The sequence below is a fragment of the Colobus angolensis genome, unplaced genomic scaffold, assembly GCF_000951035.1.
Source record: "Colobus angolensis palliatus isolate OR3802 unplaced genomic scaffold, Cang.pa_1.0 Scaffold159, whole genome shotgun sequence".
In the NCBI taxonomy this organism is placed as follows: domain Eukaryota; kingdom Metazoa; phylum Chordata; class Mammalia; order Primates; family Cercopithecidae; genus Colobus; species Colobus angolensis.
Window position 1 is genome coordinate 684,795 of NW_012114699.1, and position 23,693 is coordinate 708,487.

General features: G+C 40.5%; 1 protein-coding gene across 2 annotated transcripts in view; it reads right to left on the minus strand.

The window, feature by feature from the left end:
- TENM1 (teneurin transmembrane protein 1) overlaps positions 1–23,693 on the minus strand; it is a 630,397-nt gene that overhangs the window by 39,114 nt on the left and 567,590 nt on the right. For both annotated transcript variants that reach the window (XM_011936960.1, XM_011936959.1), the window contains 2 exons: positions 5,908–6,274; positions 3,951–4,461 (listed from right to left, as the gene is read on the minus strand). In XM_011936960.1, the coding sequence (XP_011792350.1) occupies positions 3,951–4,461; positions 5,908–6,274 (878 nt within the window). The remainder of the gene's footprint in view (positions 1–3,950; positions 4,462–5,907; positions 6,275–23,693) is intronic.

A 23,693-nucleotide genomic window follows, 5' to 3' on the forward strand; every position in this document is an offset into this window, starting at 1 on the left:
GAGTATTTGGAACAGCTGATGACTCTTTCCTCCTGGAATCACCTGTTTTATTTGGTGCTATGGTCAGAATTTGTCCCTCCCAAATCAAATATTGAGACTTAATTGTCAGTGTGATAGTACTAAGAGGTGAGGCCTTTAGGGGGTGATTAGATCATGTTATGTTGTCTCTACCTTCATGAATGCGATTAGCAATCTTACAAAAGAACTGGAGAGAACCAGCTAGGTCCCTTTTCGCTGTCCACCTTCTGTCATACAAGGACTCAGTAGGCAGTGCCATTTTGGAAACAGAGAGTAGCCCTCACCAGACACTGACTCTGCTGGCGCCTTGACCTTGAACTTCTCAACTTCCAGAACTGTGAAAAATAAATTTCTGTTCTTTATTAATTACTCAGTATAAGGTATTTTGTTATAGCAGCACAAACAGATTAACACAGTTGGCTTCCAAGACATCCCACTCTCCTAGTTTTCTTTCCACTTTACTAGCCTTTCCTTCTCAGTGTCTTTTGTTGGTTCCTCTTCATATCCTCAATTCTTTTTTTTTTTTTTTGAAACAGAGTTTCGCTCTTGTTGCCCAGGCTGGAGTGCAGTGGCGCGATCTCAGCTCACTGCAACCTCCACCTCCCAGGTTCGAGTGATTCTCCTGCCTCAGGCCTCCTGAGTAGCTTGGATTACAGGTACCCGCCACCACACCCAGCTAATTTTTTGTATTTTTAGTAGGGATGGGGTTTCATCATGTTGGCCAGGTTAGTCTCGAACTCCTGACCTCAGGTGATCCACCCGCCTCAGCCTCCCAAAGTGTAGGTAGGGATTACAGGCATGAGCCACTGCACCCAGCCCATATCTTCACTTCTTTTTTTTTTTTTTTTTGAGACGGAGTCTTGCTCTGTCGCCCAGGCTGGAGTGCAGTGGCCAGATCTCAGCTCACTGCAAGCTCCGCCTCCCGGGTTCACGCCATTCTCCTGCCTCAGCCTCCGGAGTAGCTGGGACTACAGGCGCCCGCCACCTAGCCCGGCTAGATTTTTGTATTTTTTAGTAGAGACGGGGTCTCACCATGTTAGCCAGGATGGTCTCAATCTCCTGACCTCGTGATCCGCCCGTCTCGGCCTCCCAAAGTGCTGGGATTACAGGCTTGAGCCACCGCGCCCGGCCCCATATCTTCACTTCTAAACATGGAGTGCTTCATGGTCAGTCTTCAGATCTCTTTACTTCATTGTCTATACTCACTTTCATGGAGAGATCTCATCCCATCTCATGGTTTTAAATACAATCTAAACACTAGTACATCTCAAATATCACTCTCCACCCTCTCTCCTCAATCCCAGACTCATATATCCAATTGTCTACCTGATATTTACACTTAGATGCCTAACTGAATTGATCATATTCAAAACTGAATTTCCAATATCCCACCTCACAACCTTCCAGTATAATGTGTTCCTTGTATAGTCTTCCCCTCTTGGTAAATGAAAACCAGTTGCTCAGGCCAAAAACTTTGGAGGTATCTCCGACCCCTCTTTCTCCCACACTCAATACTCAATCTTTCTGTAATTCATGATAGCTCTACTGTCAAAATATATTCAGAATTTTAGCACCTCTTACTGGCCCAACTCCCTGGTCCAAGTCATCATTTTTTGCCTGCATTATTGCAATAGTTGCTCCTGCTTCCCAGTTAGGTTCCCCTGTTTCCACTACACAGTCCATTTTTAATACTGAGTGATTTTTAAAAAAATGAAAGTCAGCTTATATCACTTCTTTACTCAAAATTCTCCAGTGGCTCCACTTCTTAGAGTAAAATTCAAAGTCTTTACAGTGGCCTACAAGGCCCTACATGAAGTAGTTCTGGTTACTTGATTTCATGTCCTCATTATCCTTAGTCATTCCACTTCCATCACAATGGCTACCTTACTCTTCCTTGAATGTGTCAGGCTTGCTCCTGCTGCAGGGCATTTATACTTACTCTTCCTTTTGCCTGGAATACCCCTCATACCACTCCCCACCCCTCCAGATATTCGTATGACTTACTGTCATCTCCTACAGATCTTTATGCAAAAGTCACCTTCTTGGTGAGGCCTTTCCTGTTGACCCAATCTGAAATAAAAACATCTTCTGCTCCACCCACTTGATCTCCCTTACTCTACTAGATTTTTCTCCATAGAACTTATCATCATTTGAAGTTGTATACATCTTCCTCATCTTCCTCCAGTACAATATAAGTTCCAGAAAAGTAGGGATTTTTATCTGTTTTGTTCATACCTGTATCTCCAGCACCTATAACATTGTATGGTATGTAGTAGGTGTTCATGTATTTGTTGAATAAACATATGAATGGTTGAACTGGTTCTTTTGAAAACTAGTTAATACTTCAGCCATTTCTTGTTGGGGAACTGAATTCCACCATTAGCTTTCAAAATAGTTGTTTGCCTAATTTCAGCCGCAGTGTGATCTGGCTTGAGTTTTTAAAAAAGACATTAAAACTTCTCATTAGAAATTTTATCTTTTCTAAGGGTAGTGTGTTTGAAAACACAGGCTCTTGGTGGTTGAATTCTGGGTATCTATGTGAATCAGGACAAGTTAACTATCTTGTCCCTCAGTTTTCTCATCCATAAAGTGGGCATACTTAGCGGCACCTATCCCATGTTGTTATTATGGGGATCAAATAAAGTCATGTATCTAAATTACCTAGCCCAGTACCTGGAACTTAGTAAATCTTTAGCTAACTATAGCTTTTATTACTCTTATTAAGATGTAAGAGAATTACTTTCAAAAAATAGAGGAAGACTTGCAACAGAAACAACTGAATACATTTTTCGAAGTGAAAGTAAAATAGCTGTCTGGCCTTTTGTACAGATGGCATTTCTTTGAAAAATGATCCAAAACTTGAAGGCCAATTGTTTTTTCCCTTTCTTCAAGAGGCTTTCATGGGACTGGACATATTCTCTATATCCTCCCAAAATAGTCACACTTGGAACCCCTTATACTTTAACATCTCCACTTCTCACATTCTTCAACTTTGATGCCATTCCAGACTCTGAATTCAGATTCCACGGATTAGCTCACTCAGTATACTGGTTAAAAACTCAGCAACTCCTTTTGTGGGGAAAATGCTTCCCGAGCGCCAGCAGACCAGCTTTCTAGATGGGCTGACTTGCAAACAAGGTCATTCATGCCTTAAAAGGCAAGGACAATGGTCTCTATTTCCATGTTACAGCACCTCCTAGTAGCTTGCTGTCAGACATGCTTTGTGTTAGTTCCCCATTAGACAAAGTTATCACAGTTCCAGTCTGTAAATGCCAAAATGTGCTGGATTATTCAACTTGTGCAGGGACCCTGAGGAAGCCCAATCCCATACAGAGCATTTGGCTCTTCATTTTACAGAAGCAGCCAATGGAATGGAGCCTCTCTTATTCAGCATTTGCCCCATATAATTCTTCCCTTGCTTTCCAGGGTCCACTTCTTGTATTTGAACTTCTCTCTTACCTCCCACAGCAACTTATACTGAGTTGGGCTGGGCTGGGCACACAATCATTTATTCATTCATTAAACCCCACAGGGCTCAATAAATACTTGTTAAGTCACACTGCTTCTTTGCTGCTTTAGAACTATACTCTAGTTTTGTTATTTAAATGAAATTGTACCTTGTCTTCCCCGGGATGCTGTAAATTTCTTGAGTACTTGTACTTCTACCTCATTCCTGTCTCCTACAGTGCCACACTTGAGTCTTCCTTCATGCAGTCTATGTTTTTATTATTATGCTCTGCAAACTGCTCTGGAAAAATGGGTCTGAATTCTAGGAATTAGGTAAAATTTTCTCCTTGACTTTTCATTTTTTTATGGTGGTTGTTAGGAGAAAAAAAACATGCAACACCCAGCAATTACTAAGGCATTTTCCCAGTATAATACAATTTCAAATGAAAACCTAACAAAGCCCATGTTGAGAATTAGAAACTTACTCATAAACGGTTGTCCATCCATTTTCGTTACTTTTGGTAGCCAGAAGCCCTGTGTTTCCTGGATAGGTCATCAAGGCCAGGTTATAGCCTTGGGCTGACACTCTTTTCAGGACTCCATTGCTGCTTATAGTCAGCCAGTATACTTGCCCGCCAGGCACCACAAGCCATAGGGGCATTCCACCTGCATCACGGCGAATGTGCACTGAATTGCCATTGCTGCTGGTAATTGCACCCAAGTCACCTTCAGAATTGTAGGTGAAGTTATAAACATAGTCCCTTGTTATCAAGTTCAGGGTGTGTAGGTGGGTTCCATTTACAGTGAACTGGTACAGTTCCTGATCAGCAGGTGAAGCAATCTCATAAAGGTTCATGTCATTCAGGTGGGCTTGGTTCTTGCTGATGGTACGAATTCGAACATTTCCCAGGTCTGCCACATAGAGGGTACCATCAGGCGACACTGCTAAGGAGGAAGGGGCTTTCATCTTTGCATCTTTCGCATAGCCACCATCACCTGTGGGAGAAAGGCTCTGATTTTAACAATTGGCATCGTAAGCATTTACATGAACATACCACAGACAGAAAGCTCTGTGCATCAAGAATCATTTTAAAGGAAACAATCAGTGAACCAACATTCTCTGTATTCCCTCCCTGAAAAATATGAGCCTATTATTCAAAAGACTGTAATTCTTGAGTCAGTACCACTGCAGATGAACAGTAAGATGTAATTATCTCAGTTACAACAATTTTGTGAAATCCTCAATCCTGCTGTTCAGAATCTATTGCATTGTAAGATACAGGAACTGCAAATAATGATAGCCACATAAAATTTGGCCGGAAATCTGTGAGAGTTATGCCTGTCAAGGCTTTCAGGATCGGTTTCAGGACTTTCCAGTCCTACTGTGCCTAGATGCCCTTTCTTCTGTTAATTCCCATTGTCACACTGTCAAAGTACACTAAGTCTATAAGTGCAACAATGATTCAGAACATCAAATTTGATATCTGGAATAAACATTAGATTTGCTTTGACTGAAAGATACAAATTAGCAAAATATCTATAAAACTAATTGTCCAAGAAAACATTGAAAATATTGATCAAAAGTCATGTCGACCAAATTGCTCACTCCTGACTTCTCTGGCCTAAGGAAAGGCAAAGGTTAAGAGAGCCATTTGGGCCTGGATGAGCAGTTTAATAGTACTGCATGTAGAATGGAGGGAGGGATTTCCATATCCCAGCAATAATTGTATCTGTTGACATTAAGAGGACTGTTTGCCATCTGAGATATCCACTACATGTTTTGGGGAGAAGGTTCTTTGTTTTTTTTTCCAATTTTGAATAGAAGAAAACTTCACTATGGGTTATGGAGAAAGTCTTAGATTTTTAAAAAGCAATGTATCTAGCAGACCAATGTCCTGAGAACTCTCCATTGCCAGATTTAACTTTCCTCACCTATCCCAAAGGCAGCCTGTTCTTAGTCCCTTTGAGTCTCAAATAGCACATGCTTTTAATCTGAATACCAACCACTTATGGGGAAGTAATTTTTTCCTCAGCTAAACCAGAAAATGTGGGTTTTACCTAGTTTTCCTTTCTCTAAAGTACAGATATTTAATAATATCATGATCTTTCATTTGTATAGCGGTCTCAACTTTTTAAGAGTATAAACATTTTTATTATACTAGTTTATCCTCAGAAGAGCAAGGTGATATAACTGAGACAATGCCACCTTTATTAAACAAATGAAGCAAATGAGTCATGAAGAGATCTTGCAGCTTTCCTAGGGTCACTCAGTGAGTCAGTTGTGAGAACAACTAGGTGATCTGACTCCTAATCCATTGCTTTCTCCACTAGCTCATACTAATGTTTGCAAGTAACACTCTCCTTTTCTTTTGACTTTGCTGGGGCATGTTTTTCTTTTCAAAACAGAGAGGGGGAGCTGGTGAATTGCTTAAAAGGTCATACCTGAAAAACAGTCACAGTTTGGATCAATTTTGCAGTCACAGTCAGTGGGGGCACCAGCGATGATGGAGATCTCCCCATTGGTGGTTACTTGCTGAATGCGGTTTACTTTCCTCTCGTCTGTTTCAGCTATGAAGAGCAGCCCGCTGTGGGAGACACTGATGGCCCTTGCTGACTCTAGAGTGGAGTGAATTGCTACCTTGCTGACCAGGAAATGATCAATGCCTGGCACCTGGCAGTGAATGGGGCGTCCTGCAATGATCCGCACACGCCTGTTCTCGGAAATTTGCAGCACAATGTTGTTATCCAAGACATACAATGAATTGTCCATAGGATTGACTGCAAGGTCTGTTGGCCACTCTAATCGCACCTGTGAAAAGAACAGAACACATACCATTAGGTTACCATATCTTTCCATAGGCAGTTTTACCTCGAAAAAAGAAAAAAAAATTTGGTGTATTGTTTTCCCCGTCTTAAGAATTTTAGCAACATTGGTGATGTTGGGGAAAGTGGAGGGTGGTGGGGGGATGGTTAATCACATGTTCTGGCAAACATACTTATCATTTATGCCATTTACAATATAATGTAATTTTTTCCAATAATTTCAGAAGGATCATTTAGAGTTTTCAAAGTGTGTTCTCTGGACCAGCAGCAACAGTATTATCTGGGAACTTGTGAGAAATGCAAATTCTCAGGTCCCACCCTAGAGCTATTGAATCAGAAACTCTGGAGGTGGGGACCCAAACATCTGTGTTTTGCCAAGGTGATTCTGAGGATCATTGCTGTAGGAATTCTGGTAGCTAGATAACTCAGATCTCTTTCACTGTCCTATAGATTATAGGAGAGCAAGGTCATATAGGTTTCTGGATGACAGAATGCTGGAGAAGCCAGATTTTACTCAACGAGCAACCTTTTGCAGCAGGACCTGCTATTAGCACAGACCTAGCATCCACCTTGTGGAACACTCAGGTACAGTTCATCAGCTGTTGATTTAGAATCCTGGGGTGTAGCACATTGCTCACTTAGCTTGACCTGGTTCACTCCATAGGTTCCCCTTTTCAGCAAAGAAACAGGTTGTTGTTTTCTTTCACTGAGTGTTTGCCGAGTGCCTTTCTCTGGGTTAAGCCTTGTGCTAAGCTTTTGGGGCTCAAAATTGACTACGACACAGTCCCTGTCCTCAAATGATTTGTGGTATAGTAGAGTCCATAGAGGAACCATTAGGCAATTACTCTCCATGTTTTGAAAAGAAGGCAACAGAGAGGGTAAGATAGCACTTCACCTGGACTAGGAGTCAGGAGGCAAGATATTCCCAGAGAAGGTGGTAACTAAGTAAGGTCTGAAATGAACAGTAGGAGAAGAATGAGGTGGAAGTTGAGTGGGGAGGGGCATCAGAGTTGAGGAAAATCTGGGTACTGGGAAAAGCATGGGTGAAAGTCCAGAGGTTAAAGACAGCATGGCCCATCCAGGTTACTAAAACTAATTCAGTAAGACTAATAATAGGCTGGGTGTGAGGGAGACCTGAACAATGAGGCCAGGTGTTATGGACTAAATTGTGTCCTCTCCAACTTCATATGTTGAAGCCCTAACCCCCAGTGTGACTGTATTTGTAGATAGGGCCTTCAAAGAGATAGTTTAGATTAAATGAGATCATAAGGGTGGGGATCTAATCCAATAGGACTGGTGTCTCTCCAATGAGGAAGAGATACCAGGAATGCTTACACGCAGGGGGATGACTATATGAGGACAGAGCTAGAAAGCAGCCACCTGCAAGCCAAAGAGAGACACCTCAGAAGAAACTAAACTCACCAACACCTTGATCTTAGATTTCTAGCCTGCAGAAATATGAGAAAATACATTTCTGTTGTTTAAGCCATTCAGTCTGTAGTATTTTGTATGGCTGCCCTAGCAGACTAATATATTAGGTGCTCTGGTTTGAACGTGTCCCCCAAATACCATGTATTGGAAACTTAATCCTCAAATTCACATGTTGATGGCATTTGGAGGTGGGACCATATCCATCACCTCAAACATTTATCATTTCTTTGTGTTAAGAACATTTAAAATCCACTCTTGCAGCTATTTGAAAATATGTAACAAATTGTTGTTCATCACTCTATAATGCTATAGAACACTAGAACTTAGTCTTCCTATTTAGTGGTATTTTTGTATCCATTAAGCAACCTCTGGCTATCTCTATCCATCTTCCCAACCTCTAGTAACCACTATTCTACTTTCTACTTTTATGAGATCAACTTTTTAAATTTCCATATATTAATGAGAACATGTGGTATTTATCTTTCTGTGCCTGGCTTATTTCACTTAACATAGTGTCTGATACGGTTTGGATCTGTGTTTCTGCCAAAATCTCATGTTCAGTTGTAATCCCCAGTGTTGGAAATGGGTCCTGATGGAAACTGACTGGATCATAGGGGTGAAGTTCTTATGACTGATTTAGTACCGTGCCTGCTTGTTACTGTATAGTGAGTTCTCATGAGACAGGGTTGTTTAAAAGTGTGTAGCACCTTTCCATTCTCTCTCTCTTCCTCCTGCTCTGGCCATGTGAGGTGCCAGCTCCCCTTCGCCTTGGCCATATTGTAAGTTTCCTGAGGCCCCCTTAGAAGTCAAGCAGATGCCAGAATAATGCTTCTTGTACAGCCTGCGAAATCGTGAGCCAATGAAACCTCTTTCCTTTATAAATTACCCAGTCTCAGGTATTTCTTTACAGCAGTGTAAGGATGGATTAATACGGTGTCCTCCAAGCTCATTTATGTTGCCACAAATGACAGAATTTTGTTCTTTTTTGTTGCTAATTAGTATTCCATAGTGTATATGTACCACATTTTCTTTATCCATTCACCTGTCGATAGACACTTAGGTTGAGTTCATGTCTTAGCTGTTGCAAATAGTGCAGCTATCTCTTTGACAAACTGATTTCCTTTACTTTTCTGGATCATAAAATAGTTCTATTTTTATTTTTTTGAGGAAACTCCATATTGTTTTCCATAATGGCTGTACTAATTTACATTTTCCTTTCTCTGCAACTCACCAGCATTTTTTTTTTGTCATTTTGATAATAGGCATTCTAACTGGGGTGAGATGGTATCTCATTGTGGTTTTGATTTGCATTTCTCTGTTTGAAAGATAATTAGGATTAGATAAGGTCAATCATAAGGGTGGGGTCCCCATGATGGGACTAGTGGCTTTATAAGAAGAGGAAGACAGACTTGAGCTGGCATATTTTTGTCCTCTTGCCATATGATGCCATTCCACCATGTTATGATGCAGCAAAAATGCCCTCACCAGCTGCCAGTGCTATGCTCTTGGACTTCCCAGCCTTCAGAACCAAGAGTTAAATAAACGTTTTTCTTCATAAATTACCCAGTCTGTGATATTATGTTATAGCAACAAAAATCGGACTAAAACATTGGGTAATAGAGGGAAGCACATGTCCAGTTTTGTTCTGATGGCTGTGGGAAGCCACTGAAGGGCTCTAAGTAGGGGTGTGATATAGTTATATTTGGGTTCTAGATAGATCATCCTGGCTGCTGTCCAGACCATATTAGAGGAGGAGGCGAGATAGGAGGCAGGCAGGCAGTTAGGGAGCTCCTGCATGGGCCCAGGTTAGGGATTATGGTGCCTGGACTGGGATGGCAACAATGGGCATGGAGAAAAGCAGATGGATTTGAGACATGTTAAAGAGTTGGAAGCAAAAGAACTGGTGTGTGTGTGTGTGTGTGTGTATGTCTGGTGTGCCTTGTGCCAAGTGATGTGCTAGGCACTGGAGACATGCAGGCTAGCCAAACATGGCTTCACCTTAGTTCCTTTATAGACACAGGAGTTGATTCAATGCCTGCCCTGAAATCTCCTTGATAGTAACTATTTATTCCTGGGCGTTTCTCAGAGAACTGTGTTCCACACCATTCCCCACCCCACCACTCACTTGTCACTCACTTGTCCTCTATTTGTTTTATTTCAGGCTAAAGGCAGAAAAAAGTCCCATTCATGGCCAAAATAGTAACAGTAATCTAGCCATTTTTCTTTTTTGCTTTGAGTGAAAGCCCACGGAAGTCTTTGTTTTTCTTGTGGAATCTGGAAGTCTAAAAACAAGATATGAGCTGTCATTGCATTTCGCAGCCCACTACTTCCCCAGCTCAAAGAGGCTTACAAGCAATCAGTAATGAAGTAGATAAAGGGCAATCTGAGATAAGGCCCTTCTTCTAATTGTGTCTCATTAGGGAGGGCAAATGGTGATGTTGTGAAGAGGACAAAGGTTGTCTTTGACCTCCTCTACTGCACCATGTGGGGCTCTTTGCCCATGTCTCTGAGTGTCTCTCACATACATCCAGCAGTCTCATTCTGTTTCTATGTTTCGGTGTGCCCTCCACCTCTATCCACATAGACTGGCGTTCTCTGGTCAGTACCAGATGCCTCTGTGCAGCTAGGAATTTGAGTGCTAATGGGGTATAAAGCTGAGCTTGTGTTATGCATGTTCTACAGAGCCTTTCAGACTGAGGCCATTGGATAAACATTAAACACCAGCCTTAACAGCTCCCAGAGCAGTTTGCGGTGATGTGTTCCTCAGCACGTCTGTCTGAGGCCTTTGCATGTCAGTGCCCTGCCACTAACAGGGAGAGTGAACGCCTGCTGCTTTGGAGGGCGCTGACTCCTCCTCCACTGTGTGCCCCTGCCTTGGACCTCTATACACTATCATGCTTGTCTAGAAGCTGTCTGTGTGCACTGGTCCTATGGAGCATAGTCCCCCAGGAAATTAGCTGGGACTGGCTGAGGAAGAGGAAATGAATTCATTTCCGCACAACACTCCTATTTTGATCGAGTCTCAAGTCAGTGACCCAGAAAAAACAAACCTGGCAGAAATGACGTTCTAATTATCCCCACTCTGGGAGCCGAGGCCAGGGCAGAGGCTGGGGACAGCACACACCTGGCAGAAGCCAGAGAAGGAGTATGTTTCAGATTCTGTTTTTAGCTATTAAGGCTGCCTCTGAGATAAAGGCTGGTAGTTGGGAAATAAGCTGTTAAATTCTCCAACTCACCCAACCAGATTTAAACCAATACGATTGGTGTTATGTTTATTATATCTAATTTTGCCTCAAAAATACACCAGCTATTTTGTCTGTTTGTTTTCTTTTCCATGTAATAAGTCACCCTCTGGCATCTTCCTGTGACTAAAGTGCCCTTTGTGCTTCTGACCCATTTTCTATACAAACTACACAGATTCCCTTTAATTCCCACTTGATTTGGCCAGGCAACTTGCCTATGCAATCTCCGCAGATGCAAGATGTGTGGCTACTTAGTAGCTGAGAGTTTGCCTTTTCAGAAGTTGGACCTCTTCACCTCTCATAGCTTATCAGTTCCTTTTATGTCCTTCTCATGTTAAATACTCTTATTGCCAGGTAAGTTTTCAAGGAACTGGTGCCTTATGCTCACACAACAGAAACACTGTATTTATTACCAAGACATTTTCATAACATACAGCTTAATATAAGGAATGAAGTCTTTGAACTGATTCTGACAGAGAGACCCTAGAATTATATGATACTGAGGTAGGGATAAGGTTGGCCCCCAATTACTGCTAGCATTTGTCCAAATGATTTCTTGGGGTAAATAAACAATTCTTTTTGGGGGATGGGAGCAGAGATTGAAGAGCAGCAGCAAAGCTCTGTAAACTCTGCATAGTGACCCAACCTACAGGCAAACTATTTGGCCTAATTTGTGGTGGTTGCCTCACCTTGTAAAAATACATTAATTTGTTTGAAATGTCAAAATGTATTTAAGCTAAACTAGCATTAAAGGTCACTCATGTAGCCGCCAGCTGGTGGAATGTGCCCATCTCCCAACAACCTTCCCTGAGAAATAACCCTGAGCAGAAAGGAGCTCTTGGTCAGGATGTCAACCTTTGACAGCATTATGTCTTCCTCTGCTAATTGAAAACTTGCCTTGAAGGGAGTTGACTCTCAGGTCAACCAGTCCCATGGTTGGTTTAGAGATCCAGCTAATTTTGACCTAAGTAGCAATTTATAAAGCAGCAGAATCCTATAGGGATAAATACATGTTTAAAAGCAATATCTAAATATAATCCCTTGGTTAGACTAAACTAGAAAATGTCTAAATTATGTATAAACCTAATCCCATACTGTATGCTCAAACCACCGTTTGTATACTTGGGCTCCCTCTAACAGTTTGAGTCCTGGTTCCCACCCTTATTAGTGTGTAACCCTGGGCAAATGAGGTATCTTCTATGAGTCTCTTGGTTTCCGCATCTGTAACAAAACAAGGAGGCTAATCATAGTATATCTACTTACAAAGTTATTGTGTGGATTAAATGAGATAATGGTGTAAGTTGCTTAGCCCAGTGCCTGGCACACAGTAAGGGATGGCAAGTGGTATTAATAGTAATAACATTTTTATAGTCATAGACCTTTAGAGCTAGGAGAAACCTGGCCCATTAACCATTCAATGTAGCTCCTTTTCAACTCTGTTTCCCAGATTTCAATTGTCCCTGGGCCCACCTTTATGAGTTTTGCCTCACCCCTACATCACCTGCACTATTATTGACTTAATATTTTTCTTTAAGTTGACTTTTAAAATGTGAATAGGTGCTGACCTTTCCTTTGAACTGTTATGTAATCAATAACACATGAAATTACAGGCCCAGTCATCTGAACCATTAATAGAAGTGACTACTGTTTACTGAATGCCTGCTGGGTGTCATGTACTTCATATAGTTTATTACTTGATATAAAAATTACCTGAGAAAAACTATTAACATCCCCACTTTCAGATATGTGCTTTTAGCCCCTATGTCATCTGATTCGTCATTTAGAAGAATGGACATGTTTCTTCATTCTCGTCTCACCAAATCTGGTCTCCTCCTATCCCCTTTTGAATCAACCTAAAGGTTGCTCTCTTCGGTTGTGAAGGTCAAGAGTTTTTATGAGTTGAGTGGTTTGTCTTTTTCTTTGTCATCTATTATCTTTCAGTTCAATGCTTTATGAGTTTCGACCACATGCCAGGCACTATGTTATAAAGGTAAACAGATTTCTGCTCTTGATTAGTTCAAGGCAGATACAGAAATAGATAGTTTAACATAATGTAGTTAAGTGTCATGAGTGAGTGCCATGATAGATGTATACCCAGAATGTCATGGAAACACAAAGGAGGGAGTTTGGGGCAAGATTCCTAGAAGAGAAATGTAAACTTAATTTTGAAGGATGAAGCAAAGGTATTGAGAAAAAGCAAGGTGGGAAGGGTGATCTTGGCAGAGGGAAAAGAATGAACAAAAGTACAGAAGCATGAAATCATATGAGAATGAAGGAACTAACTGCTGTCTGGGATTTCTTAGGCATAAAATAAAGTAGGTGGTAGTGGTGAATGATTTCTAAATGTTTGCTACGACTAGGTCCAGGTTTCTCCACTGAGGCACTATTGTCAGGTGGTTCCAGTCCTGTGCATTGTAGGATGTTTAGTAGCATCCCTGACTTTTACACACTAGGTGCCAGTAGCACCTTACCCCCAGTTGTGGCAACTGAAAATATCTCCAGACATTGCAAAATGTCCCTTAAGGGGCAAAAATGTCTCTTGCTGAGAATCACTGGATTAAGTCATGGAGAGTGGTGTGTGCTGATAGCTTTAGACTTAAACTGTGTGTGTTGAGGAGTTTCCGCTTTAAAGTGGAGAGCTGACATGGTCAGATTAGTATTTTAGAAAGATTACTTAGGCTGCATTTTGTGGGACAGGCTGGAAGGAGACCAGACTAGATGCAGGAGAACCAATTTGGAGGACAGCCATTCATTGGTACATTCATCCATTAATATATCCTTCTATCCAACCATCTGACAGATATCTGGGTCTCGATCCAGGTAGACATAGTTCCTACCTTCATGGAACTTGGAGTCTGGGAAACTGCTTCTCATACTTTTTTGATTTACTGATCCATTTGAGAATCTGATGAAAGCTATGTACTCTTTCCCTAGAAAAAGGTTTCAATGCACTAGAAGGAAGTAATTAGGAGCTCAGGCTCTTGAGTTAAGATTTCCGGAGTCAAACATTCCATCTGTGTCATTTGCTATCCCTGTGACCTTGGCACAAATCAGTTAACCTATCTGAGCTTCTGTTTCCTCATTTACAAATTGAATATAGTAATGCTATCTTTTCAAAAATTATTATTGGAATTAGATGGGAAAAATACATAGACCATCTAGCACAGTGCTTGGTACATTAAAAGAGCTTTGTAGAGGCCGGTTATTTTTGAAAATTATGGAACATGTGTGTATTTGTGCTGGTCCCTGTCTATTGTTCTGTTCCTTGGCTAGTTCATAAACTCTTAAGTTTAATCATATGGTCATGCTTTCAAGGTTTCTCCTGATTCTATGTCACCAGTCATTTCCTCCTTGTTTATCTATTCCATTCCTTGATAATCTTTCTAAGCTATATGTCCTCCAAGAAATATTTGGCTGATATTGGGATATATTATCTCATATATATCTGTCAGCCAATATCATAGCTAATATTTTAGCTTATTACTTAGACTTCCCACTGTTAATTGTAACAGTACTCTTGGTACAATTCCAACTACAGAAAATGCTACCTTAATTGATTTCCTTTCTTCTGTCAATAAATATCTATTTATCTCATGTTAGGCACCATGCTAGGCACTAAGGAGCCAACTTCAGTCAGGACAGACTGGATTCCTCCCCTCATAATGTTTATGGTCTTTTGCTGACTTCATTTCTTCATCTTCCAGTATGTACAAGGGGTTGTTAGTGACATAGAGCAGTAGACTATTTCTGTTCCAGTTTATTCATTTTAAGAAGTTAACATTTATGTAAGCGCCTCAAAAACATATCATGACTGTTACTATATTTTACAATTGTCACCAAGTGCTAATAATTTCTTTTCCCAAAGTTCAAGTGTGCTGAAGAAACCAGTTGTTTTCCAAAAGGTTCTTCCCCCCCTGTTTCAAACATGACACTTCTAATATCCCTCCTTTGCTGCATTGGGAGCCTTGTGGCTCATTTAAAAAATGACTCTGTTTGATTTTGATCTGTGAGTCCTCTTCAGTAGGAATTTCCAGGAAGTGTATGATTATCTCTTCTGTAGTATGCCAGCCCTGGGGAAGATACAGTGACGGGACTGCGTGCTCTCTGCCAGGTGTTCTGCCAGCTCCATGTTAAATTTTTCCGTACTTCTAAAAGCTGACAACTCCAGATTGTTAGCATCACTTGTTGTCAGTTTTCAAATGGCCTTCTCATTTCTTGACACTGATACTGTCTGAGCTTCTTCAAATTTATAAAAGAGGGAAAAAGCCATCTGGAGAAAGTTTGGTTTTTTGCACTTGGAAAGCATGATGACACCTTTGAGAGTGATGGCCTTTATTGATCTTGCTTTTAAAAAGTGGAAATTATTAGAAGATGAAATACACCAAGATTACATGGCCTTGTCAACAGGGCAAATTATTTCCTATTATCTTAGATACACACTCTTAGTATCTTAGATACACACGCAGTATCTCTCTGCATAATGGCTGGAGAGTTTGAAGAACCTCTCAACCTTTGGTCAAATTCATTGGCATGGTCTGTTTCCATGGCTTCCCAATTAGAATAACTGACACTTAAGTTGCATTATTCATTGCAAATGAATAGCTAGAATCAATCTAATCAAGAGTAACAATTTGGCTGATCTTGAGAATTATTCTACTGCAGAGGATATAGATTAAATTGCATCTACCCCGATGTTCCTAAAACATTTTGGAAGTGGGGAAAACAAAGCAAAACAAAACCAAACAAACAAAAGCAAAACTTCCAAAGTAGTCCTAGTATATTTCATCTTCTAATAACTTCCACTTTTTGCAAGCAAGACCAATAAGGGCCATCACTCTTTTAGGTGTCATCATGTTTTCTAACTATAAAAAACTAAGCTTTATCTAGATGGATTTTCTCTCCTATTTATAAATTTGAAGAAGCTCAGACAATATCAGGGTCAAAACAAAATGTTAAATTTGTGGTTCCTAAAATTCCTGTGGCAGAGACCGCTAGTTCTAGGCCTATTCTATCTTACATTCACTCTTTCCTCCTGATTACATTCCCAGTTTTTTGTTTGTTTGTTTGAGACAGAGTCTTGCTCTGTAGCCCAGGCTGGTGTGCAGTGGCATGATCTCAGCTCACTGCAACCTCTGCCTCCCAGATTCAAGCAATTCTCCTGCCTCAGCCTCCTGAGTAGCTGGGACTACAGGTATACACCACCACGACTGGTTATTTATTTATTTATTTATTTTGTATTTTTAGTAGAGATGGGGTTTTGCCATGTTGGCCAGACTGGTCTTGAACTCCTGACCTCAGGTGATCCACCCACCTCGGCCTCCAAAGTGCTGGGATTACAGGCATGAGCCACCATACCCAGCCAACTCTGTTTTTGAATCTGAGTACATTGTTGTTTAGAATAGAAGACATTCCAGCCTTATTTGCAATTATCTGTAGTCATATGAAGTTCCAGGTAATAATATGTAAGAGGAAGTGTGCAAGCACCCACACTTACAAAAAGATACTTAAAAAGGCTGTTTAAGGAGAGCTGACTCAACTGGAAGGAAGCTCCTCTTGCCCTTTCTTCCATTCTGCAACGTGGATATACCAGTGAGAGTTCTAGCAGATGTGAACCATGAGGTGGCCTTGAAAATGGAAGTTATGTGTTAGAGTGGCAAGGCAAAAATACAGAAACCTGGAACCCAGATGACACTGTGGAGCTGCCATCTCAGCCCTAAACCACACATCTAGCCTGGCTGCTTTCTTGCTTACATCACTGTGATGTTAGGGTTTTCTGTTATTCTTGGTTGAATCTAATCACAGGGAAGACAGTGCTCTGTTAGGCTTTGGTCTTGACTGGAGTTACTCACTACAACCTTACATTCAAACTGGTCTGACAGATTTCTAGTTTTACATCTCTGGATGAATCACCTATGTTTGGAAAATTAAATTAAACTAAATTGAAATAAATTAAGCCTGAAAGAGACTGACGCATGTAGCAAAGTCCACTAGGGCAGCCCTTTGTTAAGAGGATGACTAATTGCTTAAATCTAGTGATTAACCTCAAACATTCTTGAATACCTAGGCCTCCATCTTTGGGTACTTCAAGTTCTTCCAGCTCCATGACTCACTCATTTAGATCCAGTACTTCTCTCTTATCCTAAAATACTTGTTTGTCTTCCTATGGTCTCTAGCAGGCCTATGAGTTTTCAACGGCAAAGATGAGAACTCTCATTTTTGTGTTCCCAGTATCTGGCATTAAGTTGGCAAACGTTTGTTGAATTAAAACATTAGTGCTTCATTGACAGTAATGTTTTCAGTCCTGGAAAGCATTTTAAAAAATTGTAACTTGCAAACAGACTGTAAGAAAAACTATTTCTCATCAACATGTTTGTGTCAGTAAATCTGGGTTTCCAGAGACCCACTGAGGTTAGTGTAAGTTGCCATAAATACCTCAATTTTAAGAAATGCATTTCCCACTGCCTCCATATTTTAACTTTTCTGAAGTGATGATGTATCTTATAGTCCATGTGTATGTTTGATGGAGTATTTCTCCTCATTATCCAAAGATATCAAATTGATGTTATGTCTTATAGTCCATGGTGTCTTAGAATTTAGGAAAGATGGCATTTCCATTTTGGTCTGGGGAGTCTGGGAGTCCCCAAGGCTCTTTCAGAAAGTCCATGAGGCCAAAACTATTTTTTGAATAATATTATGTGCATTTTGTACTTTATCATGTGTGTACAGTGGAGCTTTCCAGAGGCTACCTCAGGCTACTGTATCTTCAGTTTTAAAAAATTCACACTTTTATTTTCTAATAAGGTAAATATTCATATGATAAAACCAACAAAAGAATAACTCGTTGGGGCCCCCAATGATTTTTAGAAATGCAAAGGGGTCCTGACACCAAAATGCTTGAGAATGGTTATCCTAGAGGAAGGAAACAGTGAAAGACACCACTCTATTATATAAGGGTTTCCTTGAAGCTCATTAAGAAAAAAGCATGTATCCCTCCTAAGATAGTTCCTGGGGCCATAAGTCCTGTCCAAAAGCTTACTGTGAGTGGCTGAAAATCTTCACTTCCTCTAGAGACCCAATGCCTGATGGGTCCCATAAAAGTTTGTTCTTACAGGCTGCCTCAGAACAATCAGCACGTACACACTCTCTATGAGTCTGCTGTGTAATTGCCACTACCTCATCTTAATAACAGGCATAATTGCTCTGAGTTTCCGTCGACCCTTTCTTGCATCTCCTCTCTGAAGCCTCAATTTTGGAAATGGCACTTGTGAATACACAGAATGTTTAACCACTTCCAGTTTTCAATTTACAGTCAAAGTCATCTATCAGCAGGAGATGAAGGCCCAGTGTGAAAACTACAGAATGTCCTTCAGACTCCACAGCTAATTTGTTTGTAAATTTGATTGTTATTGTAAGGAGAACATATTGTACATGATGCTACTTACATGATGCTACTTGCCGATTTACTATTTGTGTCTCTGTTTCTCGGGTTTTATCATTACAGCTAAAGAACTTAACCCTCTCAGCCCTTCTGGGGGTGGGGAGAGGAATACGAAAACGTTACTATGCTTTTCTTTTCTTTTGAGTCTCTATTTTAATTTAATTTTTACATGAATTCATTAAATATCTACTGTATATCTAGCACTGTGGGGGATACACATACAGAAGGAGAGGCAACCAGAGTACAGTTCCAGGTAATAACAAATCAAATTTGAGGCTGTGTGATGAGCCCATAAAGTCTGAGATAATTCAGAGCAAGGACAGGACCTCTGCTGGTCTTAACACAGTAGGAAGTGAGACTCTTGTCCTCTTGAGATCCAAGGCTCTGCTTGCATAGGAGCCAGAGACTTATAAAGAAGCCCCTGGAATCATTCTGCAATTTGTTTCTGCTGAGAAGTTGCAGAAACTTGTCTGTTGCAGGTTGTTAATATTATAGTATTGGCTTGACAGGAGAGACCAAGGTTCCAATTCCCTTTGGCACCTAAAGCAATTTACAGGCCAGAAGTATGACTGCACGGCTTTTATGAAATGGTCTGATTTCATTGATCAGCCACTATGAGATTATGTTTTCATTTCTGTAGCTACTGCTAACCCTTCTTTCTGTTATAATATTTCAGGAAGAAACTATTAAAAATTTTCACCATGGATATGTTAAGATATAAGTGGGCTGGGCTCTGAATGGTAAGGTAAACATCACAACTCATGATTGTTCTACTCAAAAATTCATTTCAAGTTATACTAGAATTCCACAGATTGTCTCTCTCATCTTAACTCTGTAATGTTTCCAAATGATAAGGACACTAATAAAAGCAGATGGCCTAATGAACATTTAGAGGGACGATTTAACTGGTCATATTTTCATTAGGCCTCCAGTGTGCTTCCGGGTTTTGCCCACCACTTCCCTGTGTGTAATACAAAACTGCACTCACTCAACAGATGGCCCAGATCAAGCTTCATGCTTCTAGAACTCTGGAGATTGGCCACCTGACCACTTACCATGTGTACAGAATCATTTAAGGAAGCATGCGGGCTACAGACTTAAGCCTGAACAAAGGCAAAAAATGGTGATGAATAGTGAGGACCTGAGCTTCAATGAAAGGGGAGGCAAAATCACTCTCACAAACAGCAAGTCTGGCTGAGGTCTCCCAATAACAGGCTGTTACAGATTCAGTAATGATGAAATCCTCCGTGATAAAAAAAGTCCACTCTAATTAATGTTTCATCTAAACTATAAGCATATCTGAGTGACTCCAGTAGCAACAATGACATGAAAATCTAACACCTCATTGCACAGTGTGCTAGTTATTAAGCTATTGTCTCACAGCTCCTAACTCACCCGTTTAAAGATGCTGCTTTGTGATGCTGGGGTTGGGACTCAGCAATCTACATTTTTCTTTTGCCAGCTAGATTTCTGATAGGTCCTGACAATATGGAAAATAAAGAGATTCTAAGAAGCTAAAGGAAGGAGAAGGGACTTGATCTTTCCTGCTTGCTTTCTGTTCCTGTCAGTGTCATCTCAACAGTACCCCTTCATCCTGGAAGCAGTACCTGGCTGCGCTTCCAGCTCCTTTCCCTACTCTGAGAATCAGTCTCATTATGCTGCCTCAGAGGCACCAGAAGCAACCGGCTGGCATCTTCTTCTTCTTCTTTTTTTTTTTTTTTTTTTTTTTTTTTGAGATGGAGTCTCTCTCTGTTGCCCAGGCTGGAGTGCAGTGGCGTGATCCCGGCTCACTGCAAGCTCCGCCTCCCAGGTTCACGCCATTCTCCTGCCTCAGCCTCCAGAGTAGCTGGGACTACAGGGGCTTGCCACCTCGCCTGGTTAATTTTTTGTATTTTTAATAGAGATGGGGCCAGTTGGCATCTTATTCTCAGAGGACTAGGTCCTACCTCCATGGAGCAAATTCTCCAACTTTCTAGGTTCTGACAACCCCAACCTCTTCCCTTTGTTTCTCCAGAGATATGGTGGCCACTTCCTAAAGATACTATCTCTCATTTTTTTCCCACCCTGTAACATCTGTGCATCACATTCTCTATATTAAATCGTCTCTGTTAAAATAATGAATATACTTTCTGTTTTTCTGACTGTGTCTTTTTTTTTTTTTTTTTTTTTTTTAGAAAAGATGGGGTTTCACCATGTTGGCCAGGTTGGTTTCAAACTCCTGACCTCAAATGATCTGCCCACCTTGGCCTCCCAAAGTGCTGGGATTACAGGCATGAGCCACTGCGCCCAGCCTCTGACTGCATCTTGACTAACATTCTCAACATTAATCCACGTACAAGGATAGAGGAACAGCAATACACTATTGTGGGTCAGTGGTAACAGAAAACTAGTAAAGGTGAACAGGAAGTAGCAAGGACCATTTTGGCCCCAGAGAACTTATTAGTCAAATAGTTCCCTTACATATTTACTGGCCTAGGCACTTCCTAACTATATAGGTACTTAAGTTGCTATGAAAGTCCAGAAATCTACTGTGCTTGCATGTTATAAAGTTGGTTGTGAATGATTTTATCCAGAGCTTCTCTGACTCTGGAAATGCCATGTTTATGTCATTATTCTCTAGAAACTTCTCATTCTTGCAATTTTTGAGAATGATTTCATGGTGGATCACGTGACTCTCCCATATGTTATTTGGAGACACAATTCTGGACCAAATGGTTCATGAAGTTGCCCCGTGACAACATTTCCTATGTGCTCAATTGTTAACAGTAATACATTATATATTTACTATTAAATTTCTTTTATATTCACTCTTGCTAGTTTTCTTGTCAGACATTGCAATTACTCCTTCAGAATCCTCTTCTCATTGATTTGGAGTTGGAAGTGTGTTTTGAGATGCACCAAATGAACCCCTGCTCTTTGTTATGTATCTCAAGATAAACACATTTCAACAGGTGGAGCCTCTTGGTAACTTTTTATATATCCCCATGTTTACTTTTCCAAACACACCAACTTTTGCATGAAAAGATGGCATTCCTGCTGACAGCCAAATAACTTTCTCTTTGAGTTGTATTTCCATTTGATAAAGAGGGGTTGGCACTGACTTGTGCACTTTATCCTCTCATAATTAATAGGGAGTTGGAGTAGTTTTAAAGGTACAGTGTAGTCTGAAATTTAGTTAGGCCAATTGGCTTGCATTGGGACTCAGCACAGGATGTTATCCCTAACACCCGAAGACACTAACCACTGAATTTACTTCTCAAACTTCTGGCATCAGGTGATCCTCCCGCCTTGGCCTCCGAAAGTGGTGGGATTACAGGCTTGAGCCACTGCACCCGGCCTCTGACTGCATCTTGACTAGTATTCACAACATTAACCCACATACAAGGTTAGAGGAACAGCAACACACTATTGTCGGTCTTCTGTATCTTAGATACTTCTGTATCTTAGAGAGCTTCAGGTTCACCTCAGGTCATGGCACCTGCTGAGCAAAATGTGTGGAAGACTGAGTGGTTCAAAAGCAGGTTTGCAAGCCTTGCATCTTGTGACTTGCCCTGAACTTGGAAGATGCTTTTCCTCTGGTGCTTAATAGTTTTAATAAGAGCTAACGTGCCATTGTCCTTTGTGTGGAAAGAGGACACTGCTGAGGGAGTTTTATTTATGTGATAAATTATGTTTTCGATATAGCATTGAGCACGGTACTTGACTTTTATTTTAAGGCCCCTGACAACTCTGGCTATTTGCTTGTGTGCAGACATTTCAGCAGAATTTGGATATGCTGGAGCTGAAGATGTTGGCCTGCTGTTCTCTACTTACATAAACAACCTGAGCTGTCACTTTGGAGGGAGCAATGGAAATATCTCTGATAACAGGTTATTATATTGTGATTTTACCTAAGAGATGCAGGCCTGAAAAACGCAGTTAAAAAAAGGTTTAAATAAATTTGGAGAAAGGATACAATATTTACATGAACTCTGTGGATAATCTCATTGCATTGTTTCTCCCAGTTTATCATTTTGTTAAATTTGTTTTCTTATATAATAGACTTAAGAAAACTGATAGATGTGTTGGAAACATGAATATCTTGATAAAAACAGAAGTCATTAGTCAGAAGAAAAAATTCATGACCAAACTTGCTTCAAAAATCCTAGGACACTGCTTTCTTCTTATGATGTATCAGCTTCTTTCCTTTTGATTTCCCACTTAGCTGGGAGCCTTTTTGTTTTGTCCTGGGAAAGTCCTATTCTTCATAGTGACCTAGATAAACTCTGTCTTCTTTCCTATCTACTCTAATATTTATTTGTGTGTGTGTGTGTGTTAAATTGACCCACTTGGAATGGCTGCAGGCCACCCACTGAATGAGCTGCTTTTTTACTTCTTGATTTCAAAGAGATGGAGGATGATCTCAAATCTTACATTCACAGATGTATAAAACTCATACTACATTCCAGTCTCAGCTCCATAGTCATCACAACACTATGTGAAAGTAGAAAGAAAATGAAATATTTGGGGCACCATTCAATGACTATAGTGAACATTTATTAAGTGATCTAGATAGAGCTTCACATCAGCATTAGGGAGACAAAACATTCTGTGAAGGTCACAGCAGGTTAAGATCAGTCTCTGGAACATATGTTTGCTAGAGCCCATCACACTCACCTACAGATCGATATATGCCTCTCTGTAAAAGGTACACTTATGTGAAAAGGACAGAAGGGAAGATTATACAATTTCTCTATCAGTTCTAAACTTCTTCTTGGTCCTTTTTATTCTAGTTTTGTAAGCTATCAGTTCAATTCTCTTTTGTGAGTAGAAGGTCAAATACTACTACTACTACTATTACTAGTAATAGTAATAACAACAATGATAAAATAATAATCTACTGAACACTTATGAGCCAAACACTTTGCTAAGTGATTTATGCATATTACCTAATTGAATTCTCACAAGCTCCCTATGGGGAAAGTAACATTATCACCCCCGTTTACAGATACAAAATTTTTTCCCAGGGGCACACACCTAGCAAGTGGTGGATCCAGGATTTAAACCCAGGCAGTCTATATTCCCATACCATTGAGCTTTACTGACTTTACATATTGGTATAATTACAAAGAACAGTCTACCCTAAAGGCCTGATTTTATCTCTTGCATCCTCTATTAAAGGATTAGAGAAAGGTTTGGCTCTCCTCTGCAGTTCCAGAAGGTGTTTTTCTGCGTTTGACAGAGTAGGTCTAGGCTGCATAAGCAATAAATAACATTATGCAAAAATGCATTTGAATTAGAGACTGACAACCACA